Consider the following 22043-nt stretch of genomic DNA (forward strand, 5'->3'; position numbering starts at 1 on the left):
ATTACTTTATTAATTCACTAGGATTAACACCTCAATTTAGTCTTTTTTTGTTTTTGAATTTTTATTTGTTTTGAGAGAGTGTGGGGAGGGGTGCACAAGTGGGAGAGGAGCAGAGAAAAGGAGACGGAGAGAATCCCAAGCAGGCTCTGCACTGCCAGCACAGATCCTGATATGAGGCTCCATGCCATGAACCATGAGATCATGACCTTAGCCAAAACCAAAAGTCAGACACTGAACCTACTGAGCCACCCAGGTGCCCCCCTGACCCTTTTTTAAAGTTTAGGACAAGGAACTAATACTGATTCCAAATGAATCAGACATTTTTAGTAGAGGTAGCCCAACTTTCTCAAAAGGTAAAGACAAGATAAATTTATAGATTTTCAAATATCCTTTTAAGTTTACACAGGCAATTCTTCTAAAGTAAAATTTTAAAACATATCATTATCATACCTTCTAAGCATAAAAATTTTTTCAAGAGCTATGAGGTTTAAAGATAAACTCAGGAAGTCTCCTGGGTATAGAAAAAAAAAAGTGTTTCTAAATCTTTAGACCACAAACTTTCAGGTCAAAGGACACTGAAAATGGTGAATTCCAATGTCTGTGTCTAAGTGACAGACACAGCTCACCTCAGAGGAACCCACTTCCTTTCTTTTCTCTTACTGCTGTTTCTTACCCCTCTGTTTTGCTTGTCCCTCTCGTTCCCAGCCTGTGCTTAATTTACAGCGACCCTACTATCCTTTCCGTATATCAGAAGCTTCTTGGGGGAGCCTGGGTGGCTCCCTTGGTTGAGTTTCTGACTCCTAATTTCAGCTCAGATCATGATCCCAGGGTCATGGATGGAGCCCCAAGTTGGACTCTGCTGGCAATGTGGAGCCTACTTAAGATTCCCTCTCTTTCTCTTTCTCTGTCTCTCTCTCCCTAAGCTCCTTTCCCCTACTCACCCTGTCTCTTGCTCTCTCAAAAAAAAAAAAAAAAAAAAAAAAAAAAAAGAAAAAGAAAAAAAGAAAGAAAAGAAAAGAAAAAAGAAAAAAGGAGCTTCTTGATCCCACCTGAAAGCTCAGGTGGCCTGAGCATCTGTGGCCTGAAGCATCTGAATTTGGCAAGAGAGATTTCAGAACTTTACCTAATGCCTCTGGAATGTTAATCTACATTTGAATCACCTGGAAATCTTGTTGAAATGCAGATTATGGGTGTGCCTGGGTGGCTCAGTCCTTAAGTGTCTGATTCTAGATTTCAGCTCAGGTCAGGATCTCACTGTGTCTGAGATCCAGCTGCACATCAGGCTCTGAGCTGACAGTGTGGAGCCTGCTTGGGATTCTCTCTCCACCCCACCCCCCCCCCGCGACTCCCTCCCTTGTGTGCACACTCTTTCTCAAAATTAATAAATAAACATTTAAAAAATGCAGATGCTGCTTCAATAGGCTGGGAGTGGAGCCCATGATTCTTCATTTTATACTACCAGGGCTATCTGTGCTACTGGTCCTAGCATTGCATTTTGAGAAGCAAATCTCTGACCAACACTTTGGCACTAAGTATCAATTAATTCACTTTTGTTGTGGCTTGGTTTTGACCTTGTACTGTCCAAAATGTCTTTTGCTAACTATAAAAAAAGTTTTAAAATTCTATATCTGTATTTTAGTCTCCATTTTTATTCGCATAACTTTCTAGAATTGACATGATTCTATGAAGTTATTTCAGTTTCATGGACATTTGAGGAGTTTAAAATTTTTTCATTTTGGGATTATTTATTTTTAATCCCAGCAATACTAGAATGTGAAAAGAAATTACTTGCATGGAATAAAATTGATAGTACATGTTACTATCAATAGTTCAATAAATCTTTCCCCCTCAAAGAAAAAGCAAACAGATCAAATTCTTTGATCACAATGTTATAAAATTGGAAGTTAACAAAACCATACCTTAAAAAATGTATCCATTAGGGCTTTTTAACTATATTCTCCTAGATGAAATTGAAGATGAAATCAAATTTGAAATTTTAGCTCATGTAAAATAAACAGCAATAAGTGTAGAGTAAATTCTTTATCAACACCAATGAGATAAAACCAGATTACTCAGAGGAAAGTTTACAGTCTTACATGCTTTCCATTAGGAAAAAGAAAAGGAAAGGAAAGGAAAGGAAAGGAAAGGAAAGGAAAGAAAAGAAAAGAAAAGAAAAGAAAAAGAAAAAATGGACTGTTTACCTCAAGAAGCTAGATAAGAGACATAACAATGGACCCAAAGAAAGTAGAATTAAAAACCTAAAAAAAAAAAAAAAAAGAAAAAAGAAAAAAAAAGGAAAAAAGAAATAGTCAAAGAGAACATACAAAAACTAGATTTGGTCAGTAAAATTAAGAGTTCTAGGGGTGCCTGGGTGGCTCAGTCAGTTAAGTGTCTGACTCTCGATTTTGGCTCAGGTCATGATCTCAAAATTTTGTGAGTTTGAGCCCAGCATCAGTCTCTATGCTGATGGTGCAGAGCCTGCTTGGGATTCTCTCTCTCCCTCTCTCTCTCTGCCTCTCCCCTACTTGTGCTCTCTCTCTCAAAATAAATAAATAAACTTAAAAAAAAGGATTTTTAAAGTAACCGTATGGTTCATGCCCCTCAGGGCTTGGGGTCCATCAGGGCTTTATCCTGCCCAGGTACCCCTCACTCTCTGTTCATGGCTGCAGATAGAAAAAGAGTAATGTTGGCCAATGGCTTCACTCATCTAAGAGAAAATTTTTCTTATTTGGATAGCACCCATCTGTCTTACAGGTCTGTTCTGAGTATAAAGCCATATGATGGATATTAACATGCTTCATAAATTAAACATTAATAAGTAAGTACATGTAAGGTTTTACTACAATTACTAGAAGTAGATGAAAGGAAGAAGACATGAAAAGAAGGAATAACTTAGAGAAGCTCATTCCATGGATAGACACAACAATACTCCTGGTTTAATAAACTGCTCGGGAAAGAAGTACAAAGCCTCTAGTACATGTCTTGCATATTCTATGCCCTTAATCATTATTTATTACCATCTCTTCCACAGTAACTCCTGCATCAAGGAAAAACAAGTGAAAATGTACTCCTTATTCCTAGTAATCCAAACTTAGACAATTCTCAGTAATACTACAGTGAAGGTACCAGATTTTTGCAAGTTACCTTGGGTGTCTGCTATCATCTACTCAAATTCTATTAGTCTACTGAGGTCATTCAATGAGCAAAGCACAGGTTATGGCTATGGGGGACACAAGGATGAGTAAACCTGGTCTGACATCCCAAGCAGCTTTTTATCTCCTAACAGAGACAGCATGTACACAAAGACATCTAATAGCAGGTATAATGTAGTAGGAGACAGGAAAACAGAAATCCTGAGACGGTATGATTTCTTTTGGGCTGTGGTAGGTGGAAGAGACATGGGGAAAATTTTCCTAAAAGATGCAGAGGCATTAGGGCTTTGAAAGAGAAAGAGTTTGATGATGCAGGGTCAGAAGTAAAGAAATCAAGTGAGTGATGAGGGCGAGGTAGGAGACCGTGGAGCATGTATGAGAAGCATGCAGCTTACCTGCACACTTAGGTTTTACTCCATCATAGGTTAGGAAATAAATACAAATTGAGTTTATTAATTGTATTTTTCTAAATAAAAAATACAATAAAAGAAACCGTTATTACACTGTATTCTTTCTTTTTTTTTTTTAATTTTTCAACATTTATTTATTTTTGGGACAGAGAGAGACAGAGCATGAACGGGGGAGGGGCAGAGAGAGAGGGAGACACAGAATCGGAAACAGGCTCCAGGCTCTGAGCCATCAGCCCAGAGCCCGACGTGGGGCTCGAACTCATGGACCGCGAGATCGTGACCTGGCTGAAGTCGGACGCTTAACCGACTGCGCCACCCAGGTGCCCCTACACTGTATTCTTAAAATGGTCAAACTAATTACTATAAGCATAAAAGCATTTAATTTACATGTTTCATTAGTCCTGGCATCCATAAAAATGTGAAGCCTCCAGTATGCCCATCCTGTGCAGGCAAGTATTATTTCATTTTCCTTTGCAACAAAAGTAAAAACTGGTCATTCTATTTCCATCTCTGCTGCAAAAACAAGCAGTCACTAAATGCAAGTGCTATGTTGCATGCCTAAGATCTTGGATTCAAGTTCTATTTACGGGGTCCTGTTGCAATGACGAATGGAATCAAGTACATATATCTGGGTCCACAGGTGGTGGAACATGCTCAAAAAATATCTGGGATCTAAAATAAAAAGTAATGCTGAAAGAAATCAAGAAGTGGCCTAGAGAAAATAATAATACTTTCTGACTCATGTGTATACACAAGATTGCCTTTCACTGTCTGCAAGGTGAGACTACAGTGGTGTACAAGATCCCTAAAGGGCTGGCTGCAGGGGCTCATTTATGCAATTTTAAACAAGAACTAGAACCAATACTTTATGACACTAGCTAAAAGAGCTGTTTGAAAAACCACAAAGAGGTACACAGTTAAATTCAAATTAATTGGCAAGCAAAGAAATTTAGGGAACAGCATGAGGAGGTCTGTAATTCTCTGGGAAAAATAATGATTCTGCTGGCAAGTAAATTCTTTCCATTGAGATCAGTTTTCATAGGACAATTAACACTTTCTGGTTAATGGAGTGACGTGTACACTGTTCCCCTTGATTCCCACTCTTGGACCCTTTCAGAGAGCATTAGTCCTACTAAATATTGTATATGTATATGTATACATGTACACATAAAACATATGCTTACCTGAGCAAGATTCAGTGTGTGGTTGTAAATCATATAAGGAAAAATGTACTGGGTTGGACATCAAGAGACCTGGGATGTGGTCACAGTTCATCCACTTAACTAGATGGCTGACTTGTGCAATTTAAATTCATTGTCTGGTCCATTGTCTTCTCAATGAATTCAAAAAGATGGTATTCACCAAATTGGAGTATATAAGAAAACACATTGAAATATGGAAGAAAATATAAAAACTTCATAGTTTTTAATTAGAATTTTTGTGTATTCTCAAGTATGTAAGTACCTTTGTGGGCAAACAATTATGCTTGTGTGCAGACAGGTGCATGATAAAGCTATTTTATTTTATTTTTTTGCCAATAAGGGTCAAGAAATGCTGACAAACACTGCTCGATGACCTCTAAGCACTTTCTGGTCTTAAATATCTGTGATCTGAGTGGTTCAGCTTTTACATTTGCTTCAAGGTCTGTGTATACGGATTGAAGAACTACATGGGGCTCCAGAGCTTCACTGTGACTTCCTGTCAACTAGATTACTGGGTGTCTCCCTAGATCTCAAGGACTTGGTCTACACTCCCTCTTTGTATCACCCCCGAACTCCCATAACAGTGTCTACAGACATCAGGCACAGAAATGTAGGTTGGTCAGAAGAAAGAATCTCTGTTTCAAAAAACATTTATCTGCTTTGAAAAGAGAATCAAGAGAAATTAGTTTTTGATTCTCACATACAAATAGATGTTTTTCTAGACTTATTAGTGGCAGGTCCATTTTCTTCTACTATTTAAATTTTCTTATTCAAGAATATCTTCACCTATAGTCTCTGTTACTGATAACATTATTCAGTAGTTCTTTTTTCATTAGAAGTTGATGAAGCCCTCAGATACAAAAGCGGAAAAACAAACGTCTGTCACAAGGAGCACGATTTTCTTTGACATTAAATGCAGACTTGAGGGGTTTCTAAGAGTGAAGAATATTGCATTTTCGGACAGGAAATATTGATTATATTATCAGAACACAGAAAGAGAGTGAGAGAGAGAAAAAATGTGTCTTGCTCTCAGATGGTACTCTGAGGGGTTTTAAAGTTGATGGGTTATTTTTCCATGCCATACTTTTATTTGTTTTTGATCTAGTAAAAAGAGACATTTCTGACAGGTTTCCTACCACCACTGCTGAACGTGAACCTGGAACTGAGAAGTCAAAGATTTAACGAAATGGAAAACTCCTTCAGGGAATATGAAAGATTCCAAGTTTCCAAAGAGTACGATTACTGTCTAGTTCACCATATTTGGCAACACCATAGTTGGCAGATTAATCATGAGTCTGTGGAATACAAGGACATCAATACAGAAAACAGCACGAATCTATGTTCTTATTTCTGTTTTTTTCCAATGCAGTATAGGCATGCATTTAAGAGTTACTTCCTGTCTATGTTGCAAGGTTTTATAAATTTCCATTTAAAACAAAAATATCCTTCAAAATGTAGCAGAGGGTATTTATGCAAATTAAACTGAGGTCTGGAGAAGAAGAAAAACACTTTTTCACTTATATCTCTGGCATTCCATCTCAAGCATTGGTGTTCATCAAGCTTACCCTCTTTTCAGTTTTCATTTCCTTGGAATCAGCTAGCACATTTGCACCAAAGTCACTTAAATCTCTAATGAACAATGTCACTCAAGATTTCCATGTCCAATTGCCCACTATACGCTTCTATGTAGTTTCCACATTTCTGTAGCATCTAGGAGACTTTTGAATGAAGTAATTTTTGTTTGTCTCTTTCTGTTGCATGTATATTCCCCATTTTGGTGAAATAAACCATTGATCCAGTTGATATAGGGACTTGGAGTTATCCTTGACTCTTCTTTCTCCCTCACCTACATGTTACATATTTGTACCATCTATTTTGTGACAATTTTCTACATGCCTATGAAGAAAATGGGTTTTGTAAAAGAACTTTCTTTTTTTTCCCCTATGCCTACTGGGGTCATGAGGAGACATTAAACATTGACTGAAAACAGGGGTAAATTTGTCCACTACTCAAGTTACATGTGTAAGGTTGTTTGAATATTGAAATGATGAGCTATTCAGTTCAAGAAAGTGCAGCTGTGAGTTAATGAGTTATTATGCGAGGAGACGCACTTTACACCTGTGTTTATTGAGATGGCAACATTGTGTGTTTGCCCTTGGTTCAGTGTGGTTAACTAAGCCCCTTGAGAATTTTGGGTGCCTATTACTACAGTTTGAATGCCTAATATTCTGAGCCTCCAGGCTTTATTTTTTGGCTTGGAAAACACTCATTTGTTTTTAGTGCACTTCATGTGTTAGTGAATTGTTGGCTAATTAAATGGATTCATGTGGTTCTGTCAATATGAAAGCATGAGCAGTTTTAAGCAAAGAGATGTCAGCTAATGACATGTCCTTAGAAGCAAAAACTGGCCAGATATGTTTTAAGAAACAATTCACACCAAGTCCCCTCCCAGTGATTTGTTTTATTTACTGAGATCCAGAAATATATTTTCCACCAATTCATGCAATGCATCACTCGCAAGCCAAATGGAACACGTCCACCTCTAAGCTAAAACCTTCTTAAGAGTTTCAGACAAAGTTTTGCCAAGCTGAGAGAGGATGGAGGTAAGAAGTAATGAGCCAACTTACTTAGATCAAGTAAAGTCTCAACATGTCCAGTAACAGTCACTTCATTTGGTAATCTTTCTTCCTTGTCTATTGTAAATGAGAAAGACTTTCCCAAGTTCTCCTTTTCCTGACTACTTACCCTATAAAAGCCTTTCAAGAACTGACCTGACAGATAAGCAGAACCTTAGCTTCCAAGCTTCAACTTTTCCTTATGATGACGATGTAATTAGGCCCTTGTCATTTGAGACCAACAAGAGAACATGACTGGGTGATAGGCTTGAGATGAATTAACTGTTTATGTTGTGCCTGATGTTTTTGTGTGTTGAGTGCTGCCTTCAGACATCCTGGTTAATTCCTTTGTAAATGTGCCAGAGCATCATTTGTTTTCACCCTTCTACATTTAAAAAGTTTTTCAGAGTTTCTTACTCTCTAGAATCAGACTGCAAAGCCCAATAGCATTACTTAGTAATCAGGAGTTGGTTTTTTTTCTTTCAGATTTTTACATGTTTTATTTTTTTTGTAGATGGAGATGATTCTAAGGTGAGTAAACAGCAAACTATACCGTTTAACTTTTTGTAAAAGAAAATGAGGTGTGCCAGTGGCCTTCCTCCCCCTCCTTTGCCTTCAGTGGATATAAAATATGCCTTAGGAATCTAAAAATGGAAACTGCTTTTATTACAGCAGTGCCTGGAAGCAGAGAAATCATTAGACATGGTGTCAATGTTGCCATTAGAAATCATACTCTTCGTGTGTTTAATGACAGTCCCTGTAAGTTTGCTTCTGGCAAAAACCTGACCCCCAAAGCCTCAGCTGGGAAACAGATTATGAAAATGAATTCTCAAACAACCTGTCCAGCTGTGCTTTTTGGTTATCTTTATAAACTGAAAAGCAGCTTCTATCACAGGATTCAATTCCATTAGAGATTATGCTATAAAAAATACTGCCAAATTATTTTCAATATTCAATTTAAAATAATGGCTCAGTAACCTAATGACTTTTAGAAAATAGAACTCTGCACAAGAAAAATTCTACCTGATCAGAAATTAGGTATGCATGTGTATCGGGTACCTCATAGAGAGAACACCTTGGGGTCATGTATTTACTCAAAAGCCACATTTTGTACCTGTACAATGTCTTTCCATTACAAAATAATAAAATCCTTTTACCTTAGCAGTAAAGAAAATTGAGATACCAGTGGATAGGATGACTTATCCCAATCCCTCAGCAAGTGAGCCAAAGAGCCAGAAACCAGAGACATATCCCTAAGTGGCTGATTTTGTAAGTTGAGTGGGCACATCCATATACATTCTCTTCTTTCTATGCTCTCCTGGCTTGAAAGAACTCCCTAAAGTCCATTTCTATCTACATACTCCCATTCTCTGGAAAGACTTCTTCCTTGCATTTGACATTTTGCCCAGTCTTCCCAAATAAAAGTTTTCTCAAACTACACTTGTATATTTCCAACAGCAGAGAACCAAACTTCTGGCTAATAGAAATCAGAACATTCATTTGCATGTCTAAAAGCCACTTGTTTCTATAAAACTAAGTTCTTCTATATGACTATTGAACATTTGCAGGTGCAATTTCCAAGTGACTGAGATGAGGCGGCTGCAAATGTGGCCCTTGAAGTAAAAGATAATCAAAATAAATCAAATGATCATCATCAAATTAGTAACAACTGAAAGTGAAAGCAGAAGATGTGGTAATGAGCAAGCTCCCTTCACACTGGAGTGTTCATAATGAATCTTATAAGAAGCTGAATCGAAAATGATAATGAACACTGCACAAACTGTCTTTAAAAGCTTGATCCTTTTTGTTTGCTTATGACTGTGCATCTGGCATAAGAGGGTCCCAAGTGTCCTAGCCTAGAGGCTGCGCTGTCTTTGAGCCTCTTTCCCTTCTGATCTGTCACCAAGTTATTCAGTTTCTTTTGTGGAAATACATCATGGATAATTCCTTCCCTTGTACCATTTAGGTTTCTTTGTTTGCAAGCAATAAACACTGATTCTGGCTACTGTCATCAGAAAAGAATTTATTGGAGGGAAGAGTGATAGCTCTGAGAAAAAATGTACAAAGGCAGCCCCAGGAATCTTTGTCAGGAATAAATAGGGGGTTTCAACAGGGCTTTGCTGTTGGAAAGAACAGGTGCCAACAATCATACATCCTTCTATCTCCCTTAAAGGATCACATCCTAGGCAAAGAGTGTCTGATTGACCTTGCTTCAGATGTCCCTATTCTCTTTGGCAGGGGAGGCTGGGACACTTTGATCAACAAGATGGTATCTGATGAAGGAGGGGTAGTTTTCTAAGCAACAACAGGATGCTATTACCAGTGAAGAGGAGAATGGGTGATGGTAGCCCAAATCAATGTATGTCTATTATGTTCCTCTCAACTAGGCTCTTGTTTCCTCAGGTCTATATATCTGTATTTTAACTTAATAGTGAAGCAAATGAAATTTCTGATTAGTGTGATTTCTGATATATTCTTTAGTTGATGTATAAATCTGCTCTGGAATATACTGACCAGTGGACATATACAATCTTTAAGAATGTTATCAGGCACAGGTCACTCATTACCTTATAAAGCAATCTGTTATTCAGATTTTGGAAATTTTTCCTCTTGTTGAGCTAAAATCATTCATTCAATTGCTGAAAAGATAGTGAGGGCCCAGAAGGCTTCAGTCATACTCTTGGTGCTAATACAGCCCTCACAGATCTGACAGTCTGATGTAACTTTGGCCTATCAATCCTAATTCTACCCATCAGCTCTAGTTCTAGATTTCAGAACTATAGGGAATAGATTGAATAGCCTAGGGAAGTCTAGATGCACATAAACAAACAGTAGTCAGTTAAAAACTATAACGGAAGAAGTTTTGATTCATCCGCATACCCTCCAATATAAGATAGTTTAAAAAGTACTTAAGAAGAAATTTGTAGTTGGAGTGTGACGACAACTATAAAAATTTACTAAGGATCATAAAAGATGACTTGAATAAATGGAGAGATGTAACATATTCCTGTGTGGGAAGACTCAGCATTGTAAAAACACCAGTTCTCAAATTAATCTAAAAATTTAATGCAACCACAATCATAATCCCAAAGTTATTTTCTGCTTGAAACTTAACAGTTACTTTCAAGTCCATCTGGAATAATAAAGATGTGAGTATAGCAAAGAAGCTCTCAGAAATGAGGAAAGGGGGTGAGGGATGGAGCTACTAGATAGTAAAATGAACAATGAAGCTGTAAAGGGTAAATTTTTTAAGTTTCTGTTTTTACGTTTATTTTGAGAGAGTGTGCATGTGCGAGAGAGAGAGAGAGAGAGAGAGAGAGAGAGAGAGAGCTTGCACCACTGGGGGAGGGGCAGAGAGAAGGAGACACAAAATCCCAAGCAGGCTTCAGGCCATCAGCACAGAGCCCAATTCAGGGCTTGAACTCATGAACTGTGAGATAATAACCTGAGCCAAGATCTAGAGTTGGACACTTACCTGACTGAGTCACCCAGGCACTCCTGAAATTATCAAAACAGTGAAGACCAAAATCTCAGTGGTACAATAGAAAGCCCAGAACCTGCATACACATTTATGTACCTACAGACATGGACATTATATCATAAATACATAGGTTACACTTGAAGGGTGTTAGGATGAATGGATAACCTTCTAGGAAGATGATCAAGTCCCTACTATATCCTGTACTACATATCAAAACAAATTTCAGTTGGATTCCAATGCAAAAATAAAATTATTAAAAGAAAGTACATATTATCATTTGTAAACACTTGGGCTTTCCATGCAAAAATTAATAAAATCTTAGGCTTTTTAAGGAGGAGATAAAATTAACCACATAAACTTAAAAATGTCCATACTATCTTTTTCCTTTACTAAGCAAACAAAATATAACATATTTAAAAGATAAAACCACAAGTTGGAGAATATTTATAGCTTATGTGACAGTCAAAAGGTTAATTTTTTAAAGAAATAAAAAGCTTCTAAAATTCAATGTGACAACCATAAGCATCTCAGTAGGAAAAAGGACTAAGGGAAGAAATAGGTAGTTCACCAAAGGAGAAATATAAATTGCCCATGACATGAAACTAAAATGCTTTCTTTGGTACAAACATAATAAATGTAAATCACAATGAAATGGAGGCTGATTATCAAATTAGCAAGGATGGGTAAGATTTCGTATGGTAAAGATGTAAGTAAATGAGGTCTCTTTCATTGTTTGTGGAAGTATAAAGGGTTACAAATTTTCTGGAAGATAATTTGGATTAATTTTTCCAAGACATTAAGATTTTGGCCTTCCTTTTAACCCAGTAATAGAAATGAATACATCAGTCTATAAGGATGATCATGGCAATCATATGTATAATACTGAAAAGTATAAACAATCAAAAGGAGGGGAGAATAATTATGGCAAGTTGATAGAATATCCTATTAAGCATCCATTAAATAATAGAGAAGAATGTCATGAAAAATAGTCACTATAAATTCTTGAGTGTAAAAAGCAAGTTACTTCAAACTTAAAAAGTATAATTATATTATGCATGAATGTATATATTTAATTAAATGTATGTATATGCATATAATTAGATGCATATAATTAGATGTATATTAACAATAGTTATTGAGTAAGAAAACAGGTAATTCAAATATCATGTCCTTCTGTGAATCTATACTTTCTAAATTTTCTATAATGTTTATGTATTAATTTGGTAGAAAAACAGACATACTTTGTTTAAAGTAACAGAAATCCTTTTTTCAAATGAAATCTTATGTGAAAACCCAATTGATGGAACCAATAAAAGGGATAGTGTAGGGATGACAAGCCTAGCACCCTGCTCACTTGGTGGGCATCCTGGAGCACCACTTTGAAATGTCAGGGTTGGGGGAATTCTGCTGAGAAACCAGTGCATGTAAGCACCATCCCTAGGACCTACATGATGGGTTGTTCATGAATGCAGACAAGGCCCCAGGATTGCTGGTTACCTCCATGGTTACTCATCAACTGTTTATAATAGCTTATTCCACTTAGTTCCTTATATTTGTTGTCACATATTCATTTGTTATACACTTTTTAGAAAGTTTTCTAGATTTTAGCTTTGCAATATCTTAGTTTACTTGTGGATTACAACTAAAAGGATTGTATCATTACCAGAAGTAACATTAGATAATTGTTTTTATTATTATTATTTTAATGTTTATTTATTTTTGAGAGAGAGAGAGAGATAAAGCATGAGCAGGGGAGAGGTAGAGAGAGGAGACACAGAATCTGAAGCAGGCTTCAGGCTCCAAGCAGTCAGCACAGAGCCTGGAGTGGGCTCGAACTCACAAACTATGAGATCATGACCTGAGCCAAAGTCAGACACCTAACTGATTGAGCCACCCGGTGCCCACCCTTAGATAATTATAATTTGATGCCACTCTCTCAGATTTTCTTTGAAGTTGATCTGAGAAATTACTACATAAAGAATACATGTTCATCTTCCCTAAACTATTATTAAAAATATTGTCCCCTATGGTGTTCAAAGGTCCCTTATACAGGGATACATGTGATAAATTCTCCTAAAATTTTAGTACTGGAAAAAAGTTTGCCCATTTTTACAAATAAGTATGATTTCCTTTTATAATGTTGTATTATTCCTGTATAACTCATCATCTTTCCCTTTTGGCTTTGGCTGCCAGAAAGCCCAGAGTTATTATTTATTGCCAAACCACAGCAATGAACAGCTGTCTAATTTTGCAGAAAAACTCTATCCCAAAGCACTTGAGTATTTACTCTCAACTAAATGGTCCCATGATATGCATGGCTCATGTTATGAACTGTCTCAAATCCAATCTGGAAATAGGCAAGGATTAAATAATAAACAAACAAACAAACAAACAGACAGACACATTAGTAATTTAGACTAACTGGGCTTGGTATTTGCCAGTAGAAAATGCTTACACCTAGAGTTTGGTTTCTATCAAATATTTGTTAGGCACATTGCTTAATCTGGAGTACTTCTCTGACGTGAGTGTGTTCTTGGGTGCAGCTGTGGACATTTGGGTCTTTCCACTACCATGGCCCACACATACATTCACCCATCCCATGAGGTGGTCTGTGTGGCATCCAATAAGGATATCAGGTAGAAAAGGGTGGCAAAAGAGAAATGGACAGGTAACCCAGCAATCTGTACAAGTACTATAATCTTTTAAGTAGTTACTAGAACAAGATCTTGCTGAAATGGATCAGAAACTAGAAAGACAATTTTCACACATAAAAACAAACAATTTTTAGGTATTGGTGTGTGTGTTTATTACAATGTTCAAAAGTAGACTTCAAAATAGCAGGTGAGTTAAGAGATTTCTTTACCTTTCTAGAAGGTCAAATATGTATTCTTATTGTTAACCTTGCTTACCTTTTACAACATGTTGAGTAGTGAAAAGGGCATAGAATCTGGAGAAAAGGGAACCAGAATTATTTTGAATGGCTGATGTAAATTTTTTACCTTCATTATTTTAAGGGACACAATTGATCTTTTTCTCTGGAATGAATAAGCTCTTTAGCAACCGCCCTACCAACAGTGGAAGGCACTAACATAACATTGTGTTGTGGTGATTTGGATATAAGGGCCGGTAGGGTGGACTCTGGTAATGTAGCCTTGGTATACACTACCCTAAGAACTGGCAGGGTGGCTATCTGCATCAGCAATAGACACCTTCAAAGTTGTGGGGAATAGCTTGGCCCCTGTGACTCTGCAGTAAGTTGGGTCAGCTGTCCAGAACAACAGGTTATCATTACAAGAAAGATGTGCCATGCATTTCACAGGAGAGCCAAAACCAATCTATGACCAAGTGGACCAGGCAGGCTCCTGAGACACCAAATATCTTCCTTCTCATGAGGGCTTGCCTGATACTCCACAGATGGAATTTCATTCAAGATAGCAACGCTTCATGCCCAAGAGCCTAACTGTGGAATCAAATCTCCTAGTTTTAAATCTCAGCTCCATCACTTACTGTTGGCTGAGTGGCCTGGGTGTAGGCCCTAACTCTGAGTCCTGTGAATGAGCAAGGATGTGCATGAAAGGTGGTTAGCTAGCACTTGGCTCATGGTACACCTTCAGTATATGTCAACTTTTATTATTATTTAGACTTAAAGTACCACCTAATAAAATGCAAATAGCCAGAGAGGCATACCTTGTTACCAGTGAATACTTGGAGTGGGGTGAAGAATCTCACCACTTGAATGTCAATTAAGATGACAACAGTAGGGAACAGCAAGGGATCAAGGGCTGAAACCTGGGAGAAGCAGGGAACTAGGCCAAAGGAGAGAAACAGCTTTGACATTTTACTCAGAGCCACAGTGATTCTTCTACACGGAAAGGCACCCAATCGTTGCAGCTATCCAAGCGCAAATCCTTGCTGTTGCAGAAAGGCAATCTGATTGCCGAATCCAGATCACAGGATCCATGGCCCTTGGGACATTAGAGACTGCCCCTTTCTCTATTAACTGCTCTGCCTCAGAGGATTCTATATATAAACTTTCTATGGTAAGAGATATTAAATTGTAGAACCGCCACGTTAGCTCTTTGTTTTCTGTATGCAAAGATTCTCAACACTGGTGTGGGTGGAAATGTGCATGCCCTGGGCCGGCTGCCTTTACTGCCTACTTGCTGTTAGCAGCCAATGGAAAACCACCACCCTTTTCTACAAAGCACTTGTGCACCCCTTCACGGTGTGAGTAGACTTCCATTTGTAAAGTCGTCCATCACCTCTATAAATCAGTCATTTGTAGATTTTAACATACCCTCCTGACCAGTGACAGAGAAGAGGAAATAGCATTTTGGAGGCTTTCCGTTAAGTTTTTGCATACAAAATGGATGAGTTATTATCCTCCTCCCTCCCCCAGGGTACCGAGCAAAGGCTGATTCAGACACAAACCCATCTTGGAGAGAGTCCATCGCACCTCCTGCTGGGTCAGGCAGGCATACGCATGGGAGCACATACACATATCACGCATCCAATTTGCTGTGCAGAATGCAGCACTGACCTGTCAGGCCGGCAGCCTCAGCAGACAGGAAGGCGCTCCAAGACAGGAGGAAAAACAGGCCTGTTTCCAGCATAGGGAACTCACACAGCTTGGTAAATTTGGTCAAGTGACAAAGACACGTTAAGGGAAACAACAAATGCTTTGAAAGCGAAATCTCCTCCTTGGCTGAGGAAAACTAATCTCGTTGTGATCGGTTTCGAAGAAGAGCACTGATTTTCAGACCTGACTGGGAGGCTGTAGGTCTCACTGGGACTGCTTTGAAGGCCAGCATGAGTTTCATGCCTCACTGGGGGCTGAACACTCCAGTAAAAATGCAAACCTGTGTTCCAATTTAAAAAAAGGTGTCTTACTAAGAAGATAAAATCACCTAACTGTGGGTACAAAACCTCCTGAATTTGGCCTTGGTCCTTGGGGTGTGCCTCTCGGGAGCCTGCAGCAGATGAGGCAAAACAAAGCCATGGAGAGTAAAGCAGGGTGAGGTGCTTCAAATACGTCAGCACCAAAGGAGGTCACTGCTCCCTGGAGAGCCATAAGCCGTGGACAGATCACCTTAAAGACTCCTCTCCTGGGGATGGAAATAGGATCAGAGCAACATTCACATTCAGTGATAGGGAAGATACCCATGCCATCTTAGTATAAGTAGGCTAGGGGAAAAAGTATATCATTTCTAGGTCAGGCAAGAAGCCCTTTGGCAGGCGATGGTTCATTCTGGCTGAGATGACACTTGGTCAATAAATAGCCTATAAATTACATATAGAGCAAAGGCATAGTGACCCAAATCATGCAGGGAAGGGATTATAGGAAGACGATTAGGAATAGGTGATCGATGGAAAAGGGTCACATCGCAACTATGCCTACAGTTAGGCAAAAAAAAAAAAAAAAAAAAAGAGCCCTCACAAATAATGATATGTTATGTGGCATTTTTATGCTTCAAGAAAAAAAAATCTAAAGAGATTCCACATTAAGAGATGTTTAGCAGTAGGGCAGGGAAGCGAAAAGCATGACCCCTGGGGCAGAAGACCAAGGTCTGAGTCTTGGCTTTGCTAGTTGCTGGCTGTGTGATTTCCGAGCAATATATTAACCTCTCTGAGCCTCATTTCTATCCTATGTGAATTATCTGCACCAAGTGTGCAGAGTAAAATGAGATGAATATTTAAAACATTTTTGCAAAGTTTTAGAAAGCACAAAATGCCAAGAATAAGCAAAATAACACCATGGTTGGGAGTGTAGCCTCTGGAAGCCAACTCCACTTCACTGTATCAGCTTCTTCGCTATGCTCCATAGCCATTTTGTATCTTGGTTTCCCTGTCTGAAAATGGGGATAATCATGTAACCTACCTCCTAGGTATATAAACAAGTCATTATGTGTTAAGAGTGCTTGGTATGCAACAAGGAATATATAAATTTTTCTATTAGTGTGATTTAAATTAATTCATTCTGTAAAACATCTTTCCTGGAATCAGATTCAGTAAACACCTAGGAGCAATTCTTTATCTGGAAGAAAACATGGGCTGGACCCTTTTCCAGCAATCTTTCTTGTGACTTGGAGGGCAGGCTTTATTTTTAATGGGGTTTGTTCTTCTGAATTCCCTCTTTTACGTTATCGTAGAGAAGGCTTAGGCCACTTTGAGTAACGGTATATCAAATGGACATAGGACATTCTTCTCTTTCAACCTTGTCCAGAAAGTAATTCAGTTCTGGGTCAAGACCCCAGCTTGCATAGAGCCCAGGGACCTATGCCCTGAGGAGCATTGCCTCATTATGGACAATGTATCAAGGTTATGATGATGGAGGGGATGGTTGCACACCTGTCTCCTCTGCAGCCTGAATTTGTGAGAGGCAAGGCCATTGATGCTGCGTGACAGATTCTCCCACTGAGACTGAGCCCTTGTCCCTTCCATCTCTCCACCATTTTTTCCAGATCTGATCCAATCTCATGGAAGACTTCCAAACTCCAGGAATTTTTTCCCTTCCCTTACCACCTTATTTACTTATGTGTCCATACATTGCCTTCATGCCAGGTGGAGAAGAGTTCCAATTTCAGCTCTTCCACCTCTGGAGCCAAAAGACATGGGTTTAAATCCTGGCCCTGAAATCTCCTAGCTTCAGACAAGTTGTTTAACCTTTATGTGTCAGTTTCTTTAGCTGTAAAATTGAGATAATAACTGTATCTCCTTCCCAGTGTTATTATAAAAGCTATATGAGAAAATCCATTAGCAAAATGCTAATGACAATGGCTGGCAAATGGCAAAGTTCTCAACAAATGTTACAATAATAATAATAATAATCATAATCATAATTGTGTCCACTATTATTGATATGTGACCCAGAGGAGCTACTTAACCTCCTTGAGCCTCAGTTTCCTCATGTGTAAAATGAGGATAATAACAGCCTATCTTGCAGGGTTGATTCAAATGAAGAGAGATATATATATACAAATTCCTTGGCACATGCTAGACATTCATTAAATGTTGCTATCACCATTGCCATTGCTTATTCAAAACAACATGTGGCCTCCATCATAATTCCACTTAATAATCAAGAGGCAATAGGGATTAGTGATAAAGAGCATGGTCTGTCTCTGGGTCTGTCTCTTGGTTTCAATCTTGGGTTTGAATTTTGGCTCCAATTCTTACAAGCAGCAGGACACTGGGTATTACCTTGACCTTTCTAAGCTTCAGTGTCCAATAAAATTAAAATATCTGCATGATATCATCATTGTCAGGGTAAAGGAGGTATAGTGTGTAAAACAAATAAAGGCTTTACATATCATAAGTACTGATATTAATCATTAGATTATTATCATTATTTTTATTAGGAATCAGCCCTACTTTTTCTGAGTTACTTTATTTCTTTGTCAATGGAATTGATACTGTCTAGGATTTCTGGGATAAAACTTGGGAGTGGCCTTTGAGTCTCTCCTCTTCCAATCATTAAGTCCTAGAGATTCTTTTAAACATTAGTCTCCTTCTTGATGATTCTAATCTTCTTTTTCTGATTTGTCCTGTGAACCTGTTTCTTACTTATTGTTTAAAAATGGGACTTTCAATACATCACTCTCCTGAGCAGAAACCTTCAGTAGCTAACTGTAGACTATAGAATGAAGCTCAGATTTCTCTGAAAAATACTCCAAGATACTTCACAAGGTGATTCCAACCCATTTATGTATCATCTTCCACTGCTCACCAGCCTGAGCCCTGTGGTCCTCTCAGGCACATCTGCATGTACCACATTAGCCCCATCCCCATACCTTAATGAATGCTGGTTTTCTCCTGAATCACTTATCACATAGCCTTGTTTATATCCTACCTATATTTCAGGCTCAGCCTACACTGTTATCTGCATGTAAATACTGCTTTTAAAATTATTTTTCAGAATTATAAGGTTGGCCAAGAGTCTTTTGGACTATTCAAGAAACAATGGACCCATCCACATCTGTATTTTTAGCATCCTAATAAGTTGGCTGTGGCTTTGCAACTCACCTTCTAAACAACTCTTATTGCAGCCCTTGTCCTTCCAAGTTTGTTACTAATTGAAGGCAGAGTCTGTATTTTATTCACCTTCTGACTTATGTTAGAAACCCTTAGTAGGACCTAACCTTTTAGCAGCTGCTCAGTGAAACTCTGCTCTGGGTCAGTACCCATAAAAAAGAACCTAACATTTTGCTTTCTTTGCTAGAGACTTGACCCTTCTTGCACCCTTCTTCTTTTTCTTTTCCCCAACATCTTTGGTCTTTGATCCTTTGTCCTGCCTCTTTGGATGGCTTCTGCTAGGCCCTCATACTTGACATCAGCTTTCTGGCTTTCTTCCTCAACTCTAACTTACTTTTGTCCCATCCAACTGCTCTGACTGAACCTCTCACTAGACCAGCTTCAATCTCTGGCTCAAGTCCTCTAGGAACTCTACCCATTCTCCTACCCTACTACTGCATAAGAGGGAACGAGACATGACACAATTGCCCATATATGGCAAACATGTCATTGCCACCTTCCTTGCAGGTCTTCTTCTGTAAAATAGCCAGAAATGCTTCTTTAAATATACAGTGATCTTTGCCTTGGCCAGCCCTGTGATCTACTGATTGACAGAAGTTTGAAAAGGAATAAGAAGATACCCAGTTAATCACCCCTGGTCAATCCTGTCTTGTTCTTGACCTCGAATTTTCAGCTCTTTCTCTTGGCCCTAATATAGCCAATCCAGATCATGTCCAACTATTTTCCTAGGTGGCAGTTTTTTAGGACTGTTGCTATCCTAGGGTCAGACAGTATCAGCGGTGCTAGAACAGGCCTTGGACAAGAAAAGAGCCTGGGCCTCTGTGCTGCTGGTACCAAACTGTGCCTCAAGGATGACTCAAAACTAAGATGGCCCCAGTGGAATTGTATCACACTTGAACCAGACTATCTAGCCATTCATAGCCTAGAGATTGTCCATCCTCAGAAACATTCCAGGGACACTGACAGCTCTTAACAGTCCCCAGCTTTGCACACACACACACACACACACACACACACACAAAGGATATCAGTGCTGTGACAACAGCATATGCAGACCCCATTGCAAACGAGCCAGCGAAGATCCCCAGGAAATTCCCCACGGACTGGAAGAATGCTGCAGCATCAAACGCATTTGGATTCTCCTTGGGACTGTAAATGGATATAGAACTGAAAAGAAAAGAGGGTGAAGGTTAGTCAGTGACTTCCCTCTTATAGCCCAAATACCAGAAGTCAGAAGTTATCACCCACATTTGAGGAGGGCACCTTCTTCTGTGAGGTTAGGTGATGGCTGGAAGAGTTCAGAAGAAACAAATGAGAACAGGGAGAGGTGGAGAAAGTAGAAAGCTTTCCTTTTCCTTACAGCCCAATCCCATGGTATCAATATATTGTTGCCAGTCAGTAAACATTTTTATATTGGAAGGGTCATAAAGAATATTGTTTTTGAGCAAACTAGGCATTAAAACATGGTAGGTGTATAAGGAATCTGCTGAGGAGATAGATAACTGTGAATTATTTAGTGGCCATATGTCTTCAGTGCTGTTATATATTCACAAATGCTCCTGATAAAAAGTGCACTTTTATGGCCTGTGCACAAATGGGCAATACAAATCACAGCGTGCACAAAATATTCTGCTGTGATCTTGTCATAAACCACAAAGCATTCCTCCTCTCCAGTGTAACCCTTCAGAAACAGAGCCCAGACGATGCTTAGAGCATCACAGTATTAACCCCTGGGGAGAGACAAAACCCTCATTTTCCCACTGAAACAAATGGCAGCAGCTGCCCGAGGTCATCTTTTAGACCCCAATTCTGGTGGCTGCCGACAGATTTATTTCCATAGAGAAAAATCAATCTGCCAATAGGCAGTCTGCTCACTTAAATATTTTTGAGGACGCTGCATTTGCTATTTTTTTTTTAACCAGGGCCTCAAATCCCAGAGTGTTAATATGAAGGACAAGGTGCATCCTATTTTAGGAAATATGAACTCTGTATTGTAGCATTAAAATGAACAGACATGCTAGAACCAGTTTTGGGGAGACAAAGTAGTATTTCAGGATTTTTTTTTACAGTTTTTATTTTAATTATGAGGTCTTTAAAACTAATCAGGAAAATCAAGAGTTTTGCAATAGGTACTGTTAGGGATTTTGTAGCAGTATAGAAAGCAAAAAGTACACTAGACATGCTGACTTGAGATTAGACTGGATTTTACAGAGATGTAACTGACGCTTTATGGTTTGGATGATTAGAACATGTTAACTTTCTGATTTGACTTTTTGTATCTAGAGACTAGCTAAGTGGGGGTGGGGGGTGGGAGGTGTGTGGGGAGGGTGGAATGGATTCCATTTCTTCTACAGGAAGATGTGTGGCTTAAAAAAGGTAGTTTTAAATGTTCTTACTTTTTTCCCTGGACGTCTTTAAAGCATTAAAGTAGGCCAAACACTTCTACTTTGATCATGTAATTGGATAAGGAAGATGAGTGTGGATCTCAAATGGAACCCTGAAATGTATGCAAGAAAAGGATTGCCTTTGATGTGTTTTCTTTTTGTAAAGTGTTGTGCTTTGCAGGAAAAAAAAAATGGAAAAGCAAACCCATATTAAGGTCCTTTGTATCTGACTGTCTAGAGAATGGGTGTAAAACCCCATGACCATTATGAAACTTGGTGGCCAATGCTGCAAAGCTTGATGTGTGAGTTGACATTCACCATATTTCTTCATTCCAACGAAGGAACAATAGTGATGAGAAAACATTCTATTTGCATTCTGCCCTTTCAACAAAGAGCTTTGCATAGTAATACAGTTGTGTAAATAATTCTGTTAATTCCTGGGGCTACCAATAGACCTGGTCCATAAACAGGTACCTCTTCACCCTCATCTCCAGCTCTGCACTCCTAAAAGTATTTGTCTGTCCTTATGCTTCCTAACCTTGGAGCACCATCATCACATCTTTTGGCCATATCCTCTACCATTATTTATGTAATGTTTTTCTTTAAATCAACTCATTTTTATTCACATGCAAGAGCATTTATTAAAGAATGTTTACGAAGTCATAGGTTTGATGTGCTAATTTTATCTCTTCTTACTATATACGAGATTATGTAACTATTACATTTGATAAAAAGTTCACCTTTGTGTCACCTAAAATCATCTGGGTA

General features: G+C 38.5%; 1 protein-coding gene across 6 annotated transcripts in view; it reads right to left on the reverse strand.

The window, feature by feature from the left end:
• Positions 1–22043, reverse strand: part of SLC9A9 (solute carrier family 9 member A9) — a 711221-nt gene that overhangs the window by 279670 nt on the left and 409508 nt on the right. For all 6 annotated transcript variants that reach the window (XM_040480405.1, XM_040480404.1, XM_040480402.1 and 3 more), the window contains 2 exons: positions 19920–20058; positions 15401–15506 (listed from right to left, as the gene is read on the reverse strand). In XM_040480405.1, coding sequence (XP_040336339.1) covers positions 15401–15506; positions 19920–20058 — 245 coding nt within the window. The remainder of the gene's footprint in view (positions 1–15400; positions 15507–19919; positions 20059–22043) is intronic.

Source organism: Herpailurus yagouaroundi, unplaced genomic scaffold (assembly GCF_014898765.1).
Source record: "Herpailurus yagouaroundi ecotype Mexico unplaced genomic scaffold, PumYag 159, whole genome shotgun sequence".
Lineage (NCBI taxonomy): Eukaryota > Metazoa > Chordata > Mammalia > Carnivora > Felidae > Herpailurus > Herpailurus yagouaroundi.